This window comes from Gymnogyps californianus, chromosome 4, assembly GCF_018139145.2.
Source record: "Gymnogyps californianus isolate 813 chromosome 4, ASM1813914v2, whole genome shotgun sequence".
NCBI classification, from domain to species: domain Eukaryota; kingdom Metazoa; phylum Chordata; class Aves; order Accipitriformes; family Cathartidae; genus Gymnogyps; species Gymnogyps californianus.
The window spans coordinates 4,164,833-4,184,107 of NC_059474.1; the positions used below are offsets into that span (position 1 = coordinate 4,164,833).

At 36.9% G+C, this 19,275-nt stretch overlaps 1 protein-coding gene across 1 annotated transcript in view; it reads left to right on the forward strand.

The window, feature by feature from the left end:
* The window catches only part of CTNNA2 (catenin alpha 2), a 529,003-nt gene that overhangs the window by 51,159 nt on the left and 458,569 nt on the right, over positions 1 to 19,275 (forward strand). Inside the window, exon 2 of the mRNA XM_050895304.1 lies at positions 8,695 to 8,801. Within this exon, the coding sequence (XP_050751261.1) occupies positions 8,700 to 8,801 (102 nt within the window). The 5' untranslated portion in view covers positions 8,695 to 8,699. The remainder of the gene's footprint in view (positions 1 to 8,694; positions 8,802 to 19,275) is intronic.

Consider the following 19,275-nt stretch of genomic DNA (forward strand, 5'->3'; position numbering starts at 1 on the left):
GCAAAAACCTCTTAATTAAAATAATTAATAGATAATTTAAAGCTTAATGGAGGAGAAAGATGCATAGAGATGATACTAGCAGTATTGCTATTGTAGTGAAACTAGCAGGAAAATAGTCTCCCTAAAAAGCCAACCAAACCAAAAAACCGCAAAAAACCCTAAAGCTTTGACTCTCCATAGGAAAAAAAGTAAATTGTTTCATTTGAAGGTAGCAGCGGTTGATCTTGTGGAATAAAGAGTTCTCTTTCAGAGAAATGAAGAAAAGCTGCAGGGAAATACAGAAGTGAGGTTAATTGTAGTTTCCAAGTATGAGGAATTGTAAATAGGATACTTTCAGTGAAAGGATGACCCCTACATGCAGAAGCAGAAGCTTGCAAAGTCACGGTTAGAGCCAAGTTCAAGAACTCTTTTTGAAGAACTTTTGGAATTTGAGATACAAATTCTGTGTTTCAAGGGGAGCAAACGTGTTAGTTTAAACCAAAGATGCTTAATACTTCTCTGCTCTTGTAAAATGTAAGCTGGTATTACTAATGCCAGTGTAATGCAGTGAATAAAAATAACAAGAGGTTAAATAGATTTAGTGAATAACAGTTGGGGTTTTTTTTCTGCAAGACATGAGATCAATGTTTCCTTAAGAAGGAACAGAACTTGAAAAAAGTTTTAAAAAGTTATGGTTTTATTACTAAAAAGGAGGGTCATTTATGTAAATTGATCATATCTACAGTAATCTAAATGTCTTATACGGGTCTTACTCTGCTATATGTAGAAATTTTCAGTCATTTGTGGGGAAAGATGATGGAGAGAGAATGCAGAGCATAGGATCTGCACCAAGGACCTGATTTAAAATAATTTGGTTTTCCTGGGCTTGCAATATGACCCTATGTGAACCAGCATCCCAGCAGCAGTAAGCTCAGAGGCTTTGATCATGTCCAGAACTCTGTGAGAAGACTTTTATTAGGAGGCACTGAAGAGCTGTGTGAATACAGAGAGATTTGTGGAAAAATCTTTGGTCGTACAGAAGTGACTTGGCAATCTTTTGCTGTGGCTTGGGCTCCCTTTCGGTATAGGTTTCTTAAAATCTTCACTTTCAGTAAGCATTTTAAGAAACTCCCCTACCTTGACAGTAAAAGTTATTTAGTGGACAAAAGCATGTTCTTATGAATAATACAATTTAAATCATTTGAATATAGGAATTTTATGTATGGCTGCTTAAAACAGCTTTCAAACATTTTCATTGCTTACTCATCTTGGAGTATATTACCTTTCACATCAAGCAATTCTACTCCTAATGTTTGTTAGAGCAAACAAATGTGAATCTCCCTCTCTCTTTCATCCTTCCTACTGATAGCCCTCTCCAAATCACCAGGTTACTCATGGAGAAGCAACTATTAGATTTTTAGGTGTTTTAAGAATTAGGTATTGTATCTAACATCCTCCTAGAGTGAGGATCTTCTGCGTAGCAAACTCCACCTGAGAGTTGAATTCATAGTCCAGTTTCTTGTCCCAGTGTCCACGGGTTGTCCTCAGATTTGTATTATAGTTTGTCTAAACCTTCTGAAATGGCCCTCTGAGGGACTGGATGCAGCTCAAAGGTGTGCTGGACCAAATGAGATGTAGGTTTGTACAACCACTGCCACATTGTGGTACCACGTTCCTCAGGAGCAACTCAGGCAATACGGATGTGAGAGTCCAAACAGATAGTCAATCTGTAGCTGTAGATGTGCGAGCCTTTAAAGTAGAATTATTTTTCTAAGCCATATAGTAGATAAAAACAATTTGGACATTGCACACAGCTAGGCTTTGCACAGAATTTTGAAGCATATTATCATTCGTTTTGGTTAAAGCAGAAGAGGAATCAGGTCGTGCGGGTGGGTGTAAGTGGAACCTTTCTGTTACGCTGACCCTTGCACTGCAGTTTGCACCTTCCCTGTGAGTTCCTTGTGGCCTTTTTGATTTCTGAAGGCAGTTTTCCCTTCCGGCTCAGTCAGGTCTTGGTGTAGGCAGTTGCCTCCAAGACTGAGCTGGTTAATGTGACTGAAAAGTGTGAATGACTCAACCATTGCCTTTTTATAGCTTTCCTGTTTCTGTGTCAGGGCACTGCATGGTCACCGTCCCACTGGCTTTGTTACCAAGGTAATCCTCCCCTTGTCAAGGCCTTTTTCCTCCTTACTTAATGGTTTATTGGCTAGAACCTGAGTTTGCATAATGAGCTGCTTCCATTTAAGAACTTTGTTTTGTTGAGGCCAGACCAGAATCTCAACCCAATGTGGAGGTGGAGGGTTAGCAGAAGGGGAGAGGGCTGTGAATCCAAAAGGAAGTTGAGAGCTTAGAAAAGCTCAAATTAAAAATTCTCTGCGTGGTTAAGCTTGGGAGTGGAGCCTAAAGGTTTATTTTGGCTTGTTTTTTCCTGCCTAAGTTTTAGGAAAGAAGAGAGGAGAGTCACATTTATGAAACAAAATGAACAAGTATGTCAAAAACTTGTTGTTCAAACATGCGGAGACAGATATTCCTCCAAACCATCCTGCTCCCTCTTTTTTTTTTTTTTTTTTTTTTTTTTAAATCTTTCTTTCATCTTTCTCCTTTTTTTAGGAAAGATGATGGGAACTGCCCATGTCAACTCTGATCGTTTCAGCCCAATCTGCTGGAGGCTGTACTGGGCTGTCATTGACTAACGATAGTTGCTTTTATCTGTAGAAAGGGAAGTTCTCTGTTCCCTTTTCCATTGCTCTTTTACTCCTCATTGTTAGTCTCTGTCCTCTTAGCATTTTCCCTTTATTTCCCTTCTTTGCAATTGTTATGCACTCATTCTTCTCTGTGTCCTTCTGTCTCTACTTGTATTCTTGTATTAGTAGAGACAGAGAACGGGCAAATGGATTGAGAATAGTGTTGGAAACCAGGCTCCCTTGAGTATCAGAGCTCTTGCAATTATGCTGCTCAGGTCAGATCACAAGGTATGTCTGCATTGCTCAATACTGCAGATAAACGTAAGGTAACAGCAGAATCTCAGCTATATATACCGCCAGGCATCACTGCTGTCCTCTGCCAGCCAGATCAGCCAAGTGGTGGGGTTTCTAGGACTGTGCGCGTTGCTAGTATTTCTAATGTCTGAGCTAGTTTGTCCGGTGCTCCAGCCTACCATGTACCCGTACGAGGTAATTCAGAGCCAGCTTGTGCATCTCTAATGTCACGCTGTTATACTCTGTAGGCATACTCAAGGATATAACCATTCAAGTATTTAGATTTCCAGCTCCCAGTGAAGCACATAAATGCATCTGTGAAGTCAGTCAGAATTTTTCTGTATCTGTCTCAAGAGATTGTGTATCCTGCTGTAAGGAATTCCATATTCTTCACATAAGTCTGTCTCTCTTTAGAGAGGTGTTTGTTTTGACATGGTTCTCAATCTAAGGATGCAAACCAAGAAAGCGCAGACTGTCTGTCGTTCAGTTTCTCAGTCATCTTAAACCAGTTTGTGTCCGTGCTGCTGCTGAAGAGGCAGTCCTGTCCTCCCCTTCACCTCTGCTGCCATATTCGGAGCTTTGCTTGTTGCTGGTGCTGTCATGCACGTGGCTCCGAAGTCAGGCAGGGAACTGAAAACTTGTTTTTCTTCTGTACAATTAGTTAGTGTTCAACCCGGTTATGTTCTTGATGGAATTCATAGCGCTGTTACAAAGTGCAGAGGATAGAAACATGCAGGAAGAGCTGAACTGGCCTCTCCACTGTGGAAGATCAGGCTGGTTTAAAGCATGTGTGGAAGTGCCCTGTTAGTCTGGACATGGGGACTGTAAGCTAACATGGTAATCGATGTGGGAGAATCGTCTGTAAAGCATGCTTTTTTTTTTTTTAATAGTCCATATAAATCCCTTGAAATATTAGGGCTATTATAAATTTAATATTTGGAAATGAGGGCTAAATTATTATTATTTTGTGTTTTGCCTCCTCTGAACTTACTGACTTTCTGCCTTGCTGGACATCTTTCTTTATCACCAATGAAGATCATTTTTTGCCTTCCAGTAACAAATATACTGTTGGAAGTACAGACTTGTGCTGCCAGTATTGCCAATCTAGTATTGCCACCAGATTAAGCCTACAGATTTGCTATGGATCAGGTAGAATACGTTTTTACTGTATTCAGTATGAAATGTTTAGCATCTGTCTTTCATGTCTGCAGTGTTCTGCATTGCAGATGTGAACTGGACTAACAGCTGGAGGCCTGTTCTAGGCTGGAAATGTTCATATTTCTAAAAAATTATCAGTTTGCTTCAGCAAATGTTGCTTTTGCTCATATAGAGTTGAAATATTTTTACTGTTACATTTAAGTTGCAGCCTAGAAATGAGATGCACTGTCACTTGTGAGCAGTTTCTGACAATCAGAATGCATATCTGTGTAAGTCGCAAGGAAAGTGGATCTATTGTAGAGAAAAACAATACATTATAGTGCGATAGACAAAAAAGTAATTTCATGTGCAGAATATTTTGGTTTTGTAGAAGGTTCCAAAAAGTAAAATCCTGCTGTGTGAAAAGGTTGGTGAAAAGGGTGGTTGTGGGGTTAGATTTTTGGTGACTGTTATGTTGATGAAGAATTCCACGTCAGTGGAATTTGGCTCTAATATAGGAATCCACTCTAATGATTTGTTGACTAAAGTAAATACTTATTTTCTTTACAGATAGGCTTTGAAGACAGAGTGCCTAAACAAATGTTCACATTGAATGATAGTTACCGGACTGGATAGAGATGTTTCTGTATTGCTGTATTTAGGAAAAACTAAAAGCTTAAAACAAGAGACAGATATATTTTGGCACATGCTCAAGGAAGAAAAAGCACAGTTAGGCAACAGAATTCCTTAAATATATTCTTGAATAAGTGTGGAGCTAGTTTCAGGATTAAGACTGCAATCATCTGTATACTTCTTTAGCAGTATTATCACAGTGCTATTAACGTACTTTTCTCATTTATTAATATCAGATTTCAAATTTGGACTTAATAATCACACTCTGCCAGTTGATAATATATGTGAACAACAGAGATTAAGTTTTACTGAAATTTTCTGCTAAAAATCTTTTCTTAACTCTGCAATCATAAAAACACCATGTGAATTTTAGTTCAATGAGATTTACCCCAAAGAACAATCAGTACGTGTTTCTAAATCACAGAGGTTGGAACTCAGACGGGAAACCTGATTTCACATTTTGAAGAAAGAATGGGTTATTTTCCAAGTATGTTGCTAAGTATTTAAAAAATGACAATAAATTGGAAACTCCAGGGGAAAGCAAAAAAATTAAGGCACTTAAGAAAATAGCAGATATCAGTCAACTCTAGAAGGTAATAGGAAAGGAGATCTTTTACTTATGGCTACTACTGTTTTCTTCTATCTGTCATAATACACTTTTATATAAAAAATGTTATGGGATGCCATTATCCTCTGCTCACACAGGTTATCTTCCTCACAGGTATTGCAGAACCCCAAGCCAAGTTTAAGCTATGAAGCAATTTATGTTTTCAGTCAAGTACTTAAAGCTAATTGTTTGGGGAATATCTGGTCAAAGATTCATAAGATATGGTTAGCATCCTTTCCTTTATCCAACTGAGCAGTCCCCGTTCACCTGTTCAGTCTAGGAAGATCATTGTAGAAATGGCAGGGAAGAAATATTCCATCTATTTGTATAGATACGCTTGGGCAGGTAACTTCTTTTTAGTCTTTTGTCATTTAAAATTGCTATTGTGACAGCAGCTGGTGAAATGTTGAGGAAAATGCACTAATTTGACTTTTTAATTTTACTTATTTGCTTTTGTGGTGTAGATTTTACTGCAAATGAAAAACTTTCTTATAGATTTTTAATAAGGCTTTTTCTTTGTAGTTGAAAGCGTTACTCACCCTTTCATACTGAATTTTGAAGGATATTTTTTCTATTTCTTAGTAAAGGTTGAAACTGAGGCAGTATTCAGATTGAAACAACTGATCATCCAGGTTATCTTTTGTGTCACCTGTATGATTGCCATCCACCGAAATGAATTTGCTTTTGTAGGCTTTGGACTATGTTACAGCTTTGAATATATTTTTGTATAATGAGAGGTGTATGTTTGAGTACCCATGTTAATAGTTAGTGAGGAAAAGTGTGCTTATTAAAAAGAAAGAAACTGTATTTGACACATTTAAAAGTAACATAACTCATAAATTATTGACTAGAATAATTGTCTACTTAAAACTTACTTTCTGAGTACAGAGGCCAACTGGAGGAGCAACCATCTTTATATAAAAAAGAAACAGGTTCGGAAAGACGATTAAACATTGTCTGTTGGAAAAATGAGGATAGCTCCCACATTAACCATGTTTACAGCAACTAGAAACTGTCTCGTAGTTTTCTTTAATCACATGTATGGGTGTTTTAAGCATTGTAAAACATGAAGCCTAATGATCTTTCGCAGAAGAGTGGAAAATGAATAATGGCAATTTTAGCACACACTAGATATTATCAGATAATTCTACTACCAAATGTTTGCAAATAAGAGAAGCTGAGGGTTGTTTTTATATGTGATTTATAAATACATTGATTAGGGGGTTCTGATACACCTCTCTTTTTGAGCAAGTATTTTAAGTTGTCTGCTAGTAACACAGTGAAAATCTTTTGCAGACTGTGAATGAATTTTGGGTAGACTTACTAGCCTGTTAATTTTGAGTGATAGTAATTAGTCAAGACATTCTCCTGAATAAAGCAGTAGAGCTTATTTTGTATATGCTAGATAATGTTGCTAAGTACTGAATATATACCTTATTGAATTAAGATTTATGAAGTGGATTGTTATTTAAGGAGCAATAGCTGAACTTCTGATTTTGTTCACTGAATTTTTTTTTTTTTTTTTTTTTTTTAATTACTGAAATTAGCTTGTCAGTTAAACATAGTTTTCTGGAGAAAACAATTTTAAATGTTTGGGATATTATATACAGAGGGCTTGATTTGAATCTCACGCAATGTACAAAGTGATATTATTGGTTTGTCTTTCTCTGCTAGAGTTCTCGTGGTGTTCTAAGTATATGGGACTTTTAATTTTTTATTTTAATTTTAAAATAAAGGGAAATATTTAAACCAGAATTATTTAAAATGAACATTTTTTTGTCAAATTTTTCTGTGTCTCCTTTTTTTTTTTATGGACAAGTTAGTTTACATGTGGCATTGCTTGTCACCAAATACTTACATCAGTTCCCAGCTCAATGAGGTGCATTGTATGTCTCCTACAACATGACAGCTGTATTTTTCTGTATCTGGAACTTCAAAAATGAAGTCAACTGTCTTGAAAATTTCATGAAAACCTGAAATGGCAAATAAAAAGACAGCAACTTGCTGTTGCCTTTGTTTTAGGCCTTGTTTAAGCTTTTAAGCCTAAGATGGTCTGGAGAATCCTTTTTGTTTTTAAATGAGTACTAGCATTTTTGGTGCAAAATTAAGAAATCCTGAATACTGTGGGGAAGTTTTACTCAAAAAGCTGAAGAAGCTTGTTGAATTTGTTGTATTCCATCTGTTGATGGGTTGACTTGGGTGGCTGCCAAGTGCCCACCAAGCTGCTCTCTCACTCTCTATCCTCAACAGGACAGGAGGAGAAAATAGGATGAAAACCTTGTAGGTGGAGATAAAGACAGGGCGATCATTTACCAGTTACCATCACAAGCAAAATAGACTTGACCTGGAGAAAATGAATTTAATTTATTGCTAATTAAAATAGAGATGGATTGTGAGAAAAAAAGGACAAAATTTAAAACACCTTCCCCCATCCTCACTTTTTTCCCAGTCTCAACTTCACTCCTGACTCTTCTACTTCCTTGCCTCTCCCGCCCCAAGCGGCACAGGGAGGATGGGGAATGGGGGTTGCAGTCAGTTCATAACGCTTCGTCTCTGCCACTCCTTCCTCACGCTTTCCCCCTGCTCCAGTGGGGGTCCTCTCCGTGGGCTGCAGTCCTTCAGGATAAACCTGCTCCTGCATGCACTCTCCATGGGATGCAGTTCCTTCAGGACATAATCATCTGCTGTGGTGTTGGGTCCCCGTGGCCTGCAGTAATATCTGCTCCGATGTGGTCCTCTATGGGCTGCAGGGAAATACCTGCCTCACCATGGTCTTCCCCACGGGCTGCAGGGGAACCTCTGCTCCAGTGCCTGGAGCACCTCCTCCCCCTTCTCCTTCTCTGACCTTGGAGTTTGTGGGATTGTTTCTTGCACTTTCTTTACCTCACTCCTCGCACTGCCAGGCAGCGTTTTTTCCTTTCTCAAACGTGTTTTCCCAGAGGCATCACCAGCATCGCTGATGGTCTCAGCTGTGTCCTGTGGTGGGTCCATGCTGTGTCCAGCATGCGGCAGCCCCTGGCCTCTTCTCACAGAGCTCACCTTGCAGCCCCCCCCCCCCCCCCCCCCCAAAACCTAGCCACGTACACCCAATACAATGTGGATGCAGCATGATAGGGTATCTATTCTTAAGAGGTATAGGAGAGAAAAAAATTCTGAATATAAAAGGTTAAGCACTCAGTGGATGTGGCAGTGGTGCACCTGGGAGTTCTTGGGAGTAGAGGAACACTGGCAAGATTATGGAGAAGTATTTTGTATGTGAACAGGAACAGCATATATGCTATTCTCTAAATAAATTATACGCACTATTTGGATATTATACTAATAATTTTCATGGATGTTGTGTAATTTTGTCTGTTCTAGGGAGTATGACTTCTGCAACGTCACCTATCATTTTGAAATGGGACCCCAAAAGTTTGGAAATCAGGACTCTCACAGTAGAGAGGCTATTGGAGCCACTCGTTACCCAGGCAAGTATCTTCGATTTGTTTTGCTTCTTCCTTCAGCCTGATGCTATATTTACTCATTGTACATAATTATCTTAATAATCTTTGATAATACAAACTTGAACAGTTTTTGTTCGTGATCTCTAGTGGAAAGCTCTGTTCAAACATGTTTAGAAGTTCTTGTTCTAAATAATTTATAGCCTCAAAGTATGAGCGGGAATACGGTAGCAACAACTATTTACTTATGTTTGTCTTTTAAAAGCAGTTTAGAAATTCATGAAACAGTCAGTTTAAGACAGGTATCTGACTCAGTACATACTCTTGGTTTGTTATTATACCATGAAAGACAGGTTCACATTAAAAACAAACAAAACCAACCAACCAAATTAAAGAAACTATTAAAACCTGTTTCATTTCATGCTGCGATCAATTAGGAGTGTATGCTCAACCAGTTATCTTTCAACTGAGTAAAATTTGCTAAGAGAAGCTAAAACATTTGTCCAGTGGTCTAAAAAGAGCAAGATGAAAGTGATGCTAGGTAACGTGTATAAAGTATATATTAGCGTTGTCCAGCTTTTAACCAGGTAGACCAGTTTCTTTATTGTCAGAGGAAATCTTTGTATATCTAGGCATATCACGTTTCCTGTGTCTGTACAAATTTACATGTGCTGTGAGTGCATGCACAGGGGCAGGAGCTGTGCGGTCCAGAGAAATATGGCAGTAGACATCAAACTTCTGTCGCCGTCAGTGCGATTTGCTGAGTCCGTGGCCTGGTGCCTTTCTGTCCCTGAGTTGCCATTAATAATGGGAAACTGGTTACATAATTTTATCCTAGTAAGCTTCAAGATGGATAGCTCCATTATTTAAAATACACACACAAGTAGTTTTTCTTCTAGGAATGCTCATTATATTAAAAATGAATGCCAGCTAACCCCATCTGTCCATCCACCTGTTACTAACAATTTTCTCATAGACATTGTGGATCTTGAGATTGGTCTGCTGGATAAAAATGTAGGCCTTCATTTGAGTCTGAGACCAGACGTGATGTTTTTGTTTTCAGAATAAAACAGGGATAAAATAGAAATTGCTACTTCTTTAATTTCCCCAAAATGATGTCTCTGTATGGTTCCTATGCTCCTTACAGTGAATCACTTCCCAAAGAAATTACACCTATTCGCCTTTCTTTGTTTTTGAAAAAAATTATGTTATCTTTCTACAAATTATTCTGGGCATGAAAGTCTCTAACAATGTACACAACTTTACAGACTCAAAGGCAAAGAGATATATGTTTCATTTCACATCACTGTTGATAACATGGTAATTAACTTTCATTATAAACCTTGATAATTTTGTTGTTGATATGGAAGACGGACTAAAATCCTGAATTCATTGTGATACTAACTGAAAATTAGGTTACGAGCTCTCTGTTATTCTGATCCTGGTGTTGGCGTAGTAAGTGAAGCTGATGTGAACCATGATCTGTTGTGAAAAGAGCAGATTATTGAGTCTTCTGTGAGTGAATTTCCTGTTTTCCTTTTACTTTCTTTTACTTTCCAGCACCTTGCCCAGAAGAGAATACATCAGCCAAGAAGTGAAAGTGTCATTGTAGTTTCTCAAGTTGCTTGGGTTAGCTTTTGGTTTAGCTAGATTTATGTTTGATAGCACGCCTCAACAAATATTAATAAAGAAATTACAAGTTGAACTACAGGACCTGGATTTCTTCCATGGTAGAAACTAAGGTGCCCGAGATCCTTACCTTTGTATTTTGATGAGGAACAATGTATTTCTATTTTAGCAGTATGTCAAGAAGACTAGAGAAAATAAAGTGCAGTCAAGAGGGGTAGAGAAATGTTGGGCTATTGTTTTATTCAACATTTATTAATATTTCCGTTCTGATTTCTTCATTTCGTAGGTTTCTAGATAGTATGGACATATAAAAAAGCCTTTTTGAACATATAATTTAATTTCTTGTATTAGAGAAATAAATAGCTTTACTTATTTTCCTCTACTTTGAATCCAATAAAGCATGTTTGACTAAAGCATGTTTTTGTGAGCCGCACAAACATAATCACGAAAGCTTCAAGTGATGAGAAGAGCTACCTTCAGATTGTTTATCTCTTGCATTTTTAGCTTAAGTTATTCAGCTGCTCTTTCTGTCTTTCTCAGATAAGTTGACGATCATCCCAGTTTAAAGACTTTTCTTTTTTCTAGCTAAAATTGCATATACAGTCTGGTCAAGTCAAGAATAGTATCTCATTTACCTCTGGGCTTAGATTGGAATCTGTATATGCAGTGACAAACTCCACAAGATAACGTGTGCACATTCCACATACGAAGATTTGGATCTCCTTCAAAAGTTTCAAAACACTTTCCTTCCTAAAGAGAACATCTAATTTGAAAGTTTATCTTGGCAAATAAATAAATACATAAATATTTAATCCCTGTTCAGTTTGAACTCTGAAGTCCACTGTAGTCATAAGAGCTGCCTAACACGGAAATCAGAGATGTGAAGTTTTTCCATAAGTCGTTAAAAATAGGTCACTGGATAGAAGAGAGAGATTTAATAGCCACAAAATGTAAAAGAACTGTGCTGCACAAGTTCCTGAGCAACCTTATCTGACTTTGGAGGCAGCCCTACTTTGACCAGGAGTTTGGAGTGGATGACATCCTGAGGTCCTGTACAGCCAAAATTTGTCTGATTCTGTGATTTCTAGCACCACCAAGACAAATCCATGTTTTATTTTGGCATTCACATTTGAATATTTAGAGTATCCTCTTGTTCTCCAAACTGTGTGTGATTTTGGAGAATGCTTGAAAAACCAGAAATGGTTGTACACAAGTCTTTGCGCTCCAAAAATGCTAATCAAGCCTTTTGTATCAGAGTGGGGGGGTAGGGGGGGATTTAGGTTCTCAACTCAGTGTATATATAGGCACATGAGTGACAGATTTTCAAATGGTGGTGCATCCACTGATTTCTACTGAAATTCTGGGGAGTAATACAGAAATGCAATGTGGATTTGAAAAAGAAGACCTCAGTGAGTCAGGAGAATGGTGTATTAAAACTGAATTTTAGACAAGCTCATTAGTGTTCCAGATGAGAAAATATGGATAACCTATGAATTGATTTAGAAGAAATTATAAGACAGGAAGGTTGTCTGAGCTGGAGGCAAAAAAAAAAAAAAAAAATCCATTAACTGATCATGAGAACGCATTAGAAATGACAGAATTGCATTTATTCTAGGAAGCCTTGAACTAGCAAACTAATTAAAACTTTCTCCGGCTGTCAGAGATGTAAGAGTATTGGAGCTTGCTGGGTACCCGTTTTCCCAGTGCTTGTTGGCATGTTTAAAGAGTAACAGATATGCCCTGCCACATGTCTTTTATCGCATTATCATCATTGAGATTTTGTAAGAAATGTGTGATTGAAAAATTTATTAGAATTTCTGTTCTCAACAATATTGAATTTAATAACTGAAATATGTTTCTTTTCTCTGGCTTCAATGTCACAATTAGCTAAAAGTATAAGGGAATTGTATTTATTGCTAGTTTTGTTTTCTCAGAGTTTATAACAGCTAACCTTTTTTTTTATGAATCTTGTAATTTTTAATTCTATGAAATTTTTATAAGGAAATGTGTAACTAAAATATATCTTCAAGGGTTAGTGCCTCTTATTCTCACCTTCATGCACAGTAACCAAAATGAATTACAGTTTTATTTGTTAGACCGTGGATGGTTTTCATAAGAAAAAAGAATTGCATTTCTAGGAAGGGCTTAACTGCCATTACATGATATTTTATGTGTAGCTGGAAAGTAGCACTTGTGGAGGTTGCCCATAGCGACTCAAGGGATATTTTCTGTTTGTTTGTTTGTTTGTTTCTAGTGGTTTTGTGTAATAATTAAATACAAATATGAATACAAGTTATGTATGTTAAGGAGAGAAAAAAAAACCCCAAACCAACCATAAACCAGCAACATCAATGCAATTGTTTTTTGGAAAAACACCAAAAATACTCATGTGTGAACACATGGATGAAAAGATGAGGGAGTTGTGTATAATTGTTGAAGATAAGATTTGCTCTTTTGATGAGATTTCAGTTTTCTAGTGTCAATCTGTGGTTCTTTTCGTTATTTTTTCCTACGTATTTTAAATAGCAGTGTGGCTGTTTTACAAATGTGCCTTTATTACCAGAGCCATGCAGCAGTTGTGCCTTTTGGGATCTTTAAATTTTTGGACTATTATGTATTATTACAGAATTCCAACAATAACACAAATAATGGTGAGTGTTCCTGTTGCAGATTTTTCATGACTGATTATGTTTTCCTTCAGTATGACACATTTTTGTCCTTTTAGATTTGCTGTGAAGACAATTCTGAATTGCAGTGCATGTTATGGTTTTTTTTTCCAGTAAATTTAAGATGCCCGTCACAGTAGCTTAGAATGAAACAATAGTATGTTGTAAGGCAGACAAAAATAATTGATTAATGATTTTGCATTTTTTTGTATATAGTATCACTCAGTAAAATTAAGTACCTGTATCTATAAAATAAACAAGTCCTTAGATAAAATTCCAAATAGTTCTAATTAGTGCAATTTATTTAGAAAATCATAATAATGACGTCTGATGTTATACTTCATGTACTTGTGCCTAATCTAATCCCTTGTGCAGTGTATTTGGAAAATGGACCGATTTCTATATCACCATGAGAAATATAAATATATTCCCAACCATTCCAGTTAATCGGATATTATTTATATTCAGTGAACCTTGTTTTTATGGCGTTTGAACCCTAAATCTGGTGCGCTAACTAATCTCCCTGGGAAATATATTGCTGATTACTATTGTCAGGGAGCTGCATCTGAACCACACCTATGCACGTACGCAGACGGCTTTCCTTCTGGAGGGTTTGTGAATGTGTATGCATGTTTCAAACAATTTTGAGAAAAGTTGAGTAACTGGTAATGGAACACTGTATGCCTGATACACGTTCCACTTGTTTTAGTAATTGCACAGAATTTTTGAGCAATTTCTCTGTTTGATAGCTGGATTGAGCTGCCTCAAGACAGACCTAAGGGAAAATGAATTATAAAGGCATATTTTTTTATCATTTGAGCTCAATTCAGCTGTACAATAGGGTCAATATTGGGGTTTTTTTGTTTTGGTTTTTTTTTTACTTGAATGGGACTGTTCTCCCAGTTGTGAAGTTAATTTCTGTTTAAGCTCTGTTTCTATCAGAACACTCCCACATCTGCGGTGTTTCTGGGAGTGCAGGAGGGTGGACTGTGCATCAGTCTGCTCTGGCATGGGCTAATTAGGCGCTGGCCATTCGTGTCAGGGAGTCAAAGCTGAATCCCATCAGAAAATGAATATGGACTTTTTCTTTTCTAACCGAAACTGAACTTGAAACATTATTTATGAAGTTATTCTGTTGAATAGGAACAGAATCCACCTTACTTTCTCCCACATTATGCTATGTATTACTTAAAATACTGAACTAAAAACTAGCAGGTGCCTATTTACTTCAGGGTGTTTTTTTAATCCACTAGATTCTGCAAGAAACATCTGCTGCATTCTGGCCATCACTGTTCCTTCTTTGCCATCGGATTCACTAACATCTGTGCCTCTCTGCCAGCTTTAGTTGGGATCTTCTCAGTATAGAGACTTTTTGTGCTGGCTGACAGAACCTTTAGCTAAATTTTCTCTTTTCTATTTTTATTCTCCCTTGCTTGAAAACTGTAGACTATTTATAGTATGTAGTGTCCTGTAAGGTCTGGACCTTGTCAGTCTATGCCTCCCAGTAATTTTATTTGCTGTTTAAAGGTGTTTATGTATGTGTTTGTACTTCTGAGTTTATGCATATGCAGGTTAGCATTTGCTGGGGGGAGAATGAAGACTCGGAGGGCTTTAGATCTCATCCGTTACTCCCATGTTCTGTTTTTATGGAATAATGGTGCTAAAACTCAGAGCAATGCAATACAATGGCTACTTTTTCTTCTCTTCTGCCACACAAGCCAATATGGAGACATGGTGAGAAAATTTGTTATGGGTGTATCATAGCTGGAAATGCAAGTTATGCTGGGAGTGTCATAGGTGTGCAGTAAATGGTGACTGAAAAAGCTTATGGCTAAAATGAACCTGCTCTACTGTGTAATTCTTTGTATTAAATGCTAGATTTTCCATCCATTGAGAAACTCTTCGATCTTGTTCATCGTTAGCAAATCATTAGTGGTTCAGGGTTGCCGGAAAGTGTTTTTGACTTTATGTGGTATGGACAAGACCATTTTCATCACGGTTTAACTTGAAAAAGCATTTACTGCTTTGACTCTTCAGTCTGACAGGTCTTGACAGTCTGACCTTATCAAGCAGGTTTGCTGTGTATGACATGAATATATCCAAGTGCAATGAGTAAGTTCTGAGAAGGAATTTGCTGGATGTCTTTGCAAATATAGTGAATAAATAAACTATCTGACTTGATGCAGTTGTGTACGTTGTGTCATGGCCTTGACTGTTATGTGAGCAGAAGATAGGTGCTCTTTCCCACCTACAGAGCTGATCTCTTCTCACAAATTGAGATCCATCTGTATTCCTGAAGTTGGACTCTCTGTTTGGGTTCAGGCTTCTGACATCTTCTCATCAAAGCCAAACCAAGAGAAGAGACACAGGGAATAAATATGTATCTAATGACAAGAAGACATAAACCATGTAGAAACATAGCTTTATGTAGACGGTGTGCACATTAATATAAGCCCTCAACCCCAAATCTCATTGCTTGGCTAGCAGGGATACCAGTTGTCCTTGCAAAGAACCTGAATTTTAACTTCAGGAGAGAGAACTGCTGAAAAGTTTCCCCCATCATGGAAGATTAGAGTGTAATTGTAATGGGACTCATGTCTTGACTGAAAAGAAATATAATGCATACACAACAAGAAAAGGCAGATAGCTGAGTATCAAGCTAAAGTAAACATTTCCAGTTGTGTCTGTGTTGCAAGAGGGAATGAATTGCAGTGGGGAGAGATCAGGGAAGGGGGGAGTTGGATGAATCTTTCCTATAAGCGTAGGGCATTCATCAGGGAAGAATTAGTACAAGCAATTGCGTAGCTGAAGCCTGGGAAAGTCCCTGGTACCGTCTTCATCCTGTCTACTGAAATAGTATAGCCTGGAGTTTTGAAACTTGTCTAGCCATTTTCCTAACCTTTTCTTGCATATGGTTTTCTTGCAACCGTTTCATGGAAGAGTTTTCAGAAAATGGTGTTCTTGCCTGGGATTTCCAAACTCTGAGCAAGAAGATCAAACTAATATGAATAATTATTGTAATACCTTTCTTCTCCTTGTGTCCTTGAAGATGTATAGCAAGATGCAGTGAAGCAGAGCTGAGCCTTTTTCTGTCCTCAAACATACAACTCAGCAAGTTCTTAACAATCCTGTTGATTTAATCGGGGTCATCGCTGTAGAAGGGGAACATCTAAAGGTTTTGAGGGAAAACTGGCTTTGGTTGCATTTTTAGTTGATTCTTTTCAGTTTGCTTGAAAAGCAGTTATGTGTTTTGTTTTTTTCAGAATATCTCATGAGCTACATGTCACTTCCAAAAATTCTCACAGTCAACAAATGTATTAGCAAATTACAGTCTTTTTGTTTTATGTCAAAAATGCTAATTAAAGCAGGATAGGTATATCAGCTTATGTTTTAAAAGATGATTGCATAGTTAATAGCTGGTGGCCTTGTTACAAAAGAAGTAATGGATTTTCATTTTGGCTGATAAGCAAATTCTTGTTGGTATCATAAACTTATACTTACTAAAAGTGTTTGACACATTTTTTCCAGTGGTTAAAATAAAAGACTTCAAAATTATTGCAGCACATATAACTGCTAATATGACAATTTATATAACTAGAATAGTTCTAAGTCTAGGATATTTTTGTAATGTAATTGAGTGCTTTAATGGGGGTTAGCTTGAAAAAAGTTTTTAATATCACCAAATGTGAGTCAAATATGTTAAAAATAAATAATGTCAGTCACGTACCATATGAGCAGGGCGTTGGTATGGTTTATTAAGCAGCAACTTCCAAATAGCTGTTATGATATCCAACTGAATGTGAGCTCATAGTAGCAAAAGATAATATGATCCTTAAGTGGATCAGCTGGTGGGTATAAAGTAAATTTAGTGAGGCAGTATTATTGTTATAACATAGCATTAATGAGATTATTATTGGAAGGATTCCCCATTCTCAAAAAAAATGTTGACAATTTGGAAGGAGATCAGAGAAGAATTATGTGAATGATTTGAGTTTTGTCTTTTAATGGCAGACTAAAGACTTTGGATGTATTTCATTTACATGCAGGATTATCAATAAGAAGTAATTGTCTTAAATTAACTGGCAGTATAGATTTTAAGACTATTTCTGGTAGCAGTTACAGTGTAAATAATATTCTAGAATTAATCTAAACTAAATTCAAATATGGGATTCACACCCTGAAACTACAACATCCCAACATTAAACTGATATTCAGCAGGAATTTTGAAGTAAGTGCTTACGGCAGTAGGCTGTAGTAAGTTAAGAGATACTATGATCTTAACCAGTACACATTTATGTATCAGCAAAAAGTTTTCTTGTAGTGAAGGGTTTTTTTAATCTGACAAAATCCTCTGGCTGGAAACTGAAATGATAAGTAAATATAAACTATAAATAAACTGTAAATAGCATACAAGCTGGAATAGTTCTCCTAGAATGGTGGGCAGCTCAGTGCTACCAGAATCTTTGATTAAGAACTGGATTTATTTTTGAAGGACATGCTTTAGGTCTACCAGGAGTTATAAAACTGGGAAAAGAATTACTAGAAGAACAAAACACTGCAATAATGGGATTTCTCGCTTTATGAATCAGGGAGGAAGTAGGAGCAGGATTGCTTGTTTTCTGTCATAGATCAGATTTGCCAGGAAAAAGAGAAAATAGATATACAACCTATGTGATTAAATATGTATGCTTCTAATGACTTCGGAAGCAATTTGGATATTAAAGTTTGTAATCCATCTTAGCTTCATTCTTGAGAGTGGTGTAAAAATCTTATTCGCTTTCTTATTTTTCATTAACTTAATTTGCTGTATGTCATCAATCCGCAAAAGTTAGAAAGGCTACAAAATAATCCTGATTACAAAAAGAATACACTGATTACAAGATTTTGCTTTGAGGTGTTAATTAACCTAATTATAATAGATTCATGTTCTGAAAAGCAATGGCAATTTTTGTTCCATTTCCCTTCAATACGTATTTCTGAAGATTGACTGATTTATTTGCAGTTCAAAGAATTCAGGGCATGGATACGTGGATCATTTTTTTTCTTTTTTTTTTTTTTTTTTTTTGTTTCCTATGTTAATTTCTTTGGAATATTGATTCTGTTGGGTGTGCAGCTTTTAATGGATCCAAATAATTTTTTTAGTGATCTTTGAATGTTTGGTAAAATGCAATAGTATGGAACTGGAGAGATCTGAGCTTTTGGTGTATTTTAAACAAGACATTGATTTTCAGCCAGAGAAATTTAGAAATGTATTGCAGTTTTGCCTGAAGCACATGGTCTGAATTACCATATTTAGTTTCCTGTTTGGTAAATTAATTTTTAGTATCTCTTCCCACAACCTCATAAGTGGTTGGTATTCTGGAATATTATGTGTCTGAGCAAATGCTCAGATTGTGAAATGTCCTCTTCTACTTGTCTCTTTCAATGGGATGATTAATATTTTGCCCTTGATGTATTGAAGTTTCTCTCTTATTCAGTGTATTTCTGTGTACAACTGTAGTCATTCAGTACTCATTGATGAGACTTCTCAAACCTTTTACTACTGTATAATGGGGGTATTAAGCATATGTAACTCATGCTTAGCGTATTGAACACAGATGTGTTCAACATTGTGCAGATGACCTTTGAAGAATACACAAGCAATATTGCTCAGCTGAGTAGAAACTTTCCTTTTTGTAGATACCTGTTTTTTAGAATAAGTCTTTTTAAAACCCTAAATGAAGTCAATACTAGAATTTTCATTCTCATTTAGTTTGTTGGGTCAGTGTGGAGCAAGGGACTAGTTGCTCAAATTTTCACTCTTGGCCAATAGCTAGCTCATAAATAAAAGGGTATTTAGCAAAAAAGCATAATCATAACAAAGGAGCCCTGACACCTTATTTTATGTGAATATTTTTCTTTAGAAATTATTTTTAAAGATGAAAATAGATGGAAATGATTATGCATACCATTTTAAACCAAGAAATACAGCTTAATTTTAGCTTAAGAAACTGTTAGCGTGGAAGAGGATAAACCAAAAATAATTCCTCGCCTGCTAAAAGTTACTGCAGACATGACTCTTCAGATTGCGCTCAGTCTGCTCTCCTTTTCCAAAGCACCTGCTGCAGCACTGGTATTTGGTACGTGTGGCTTAGCAGTGTCCTGTGCCGTGTCCCTTGCTCTGGGCTGTGCCTGACATGGTGGATCCGGGAGCAGAAGAGCTGTGG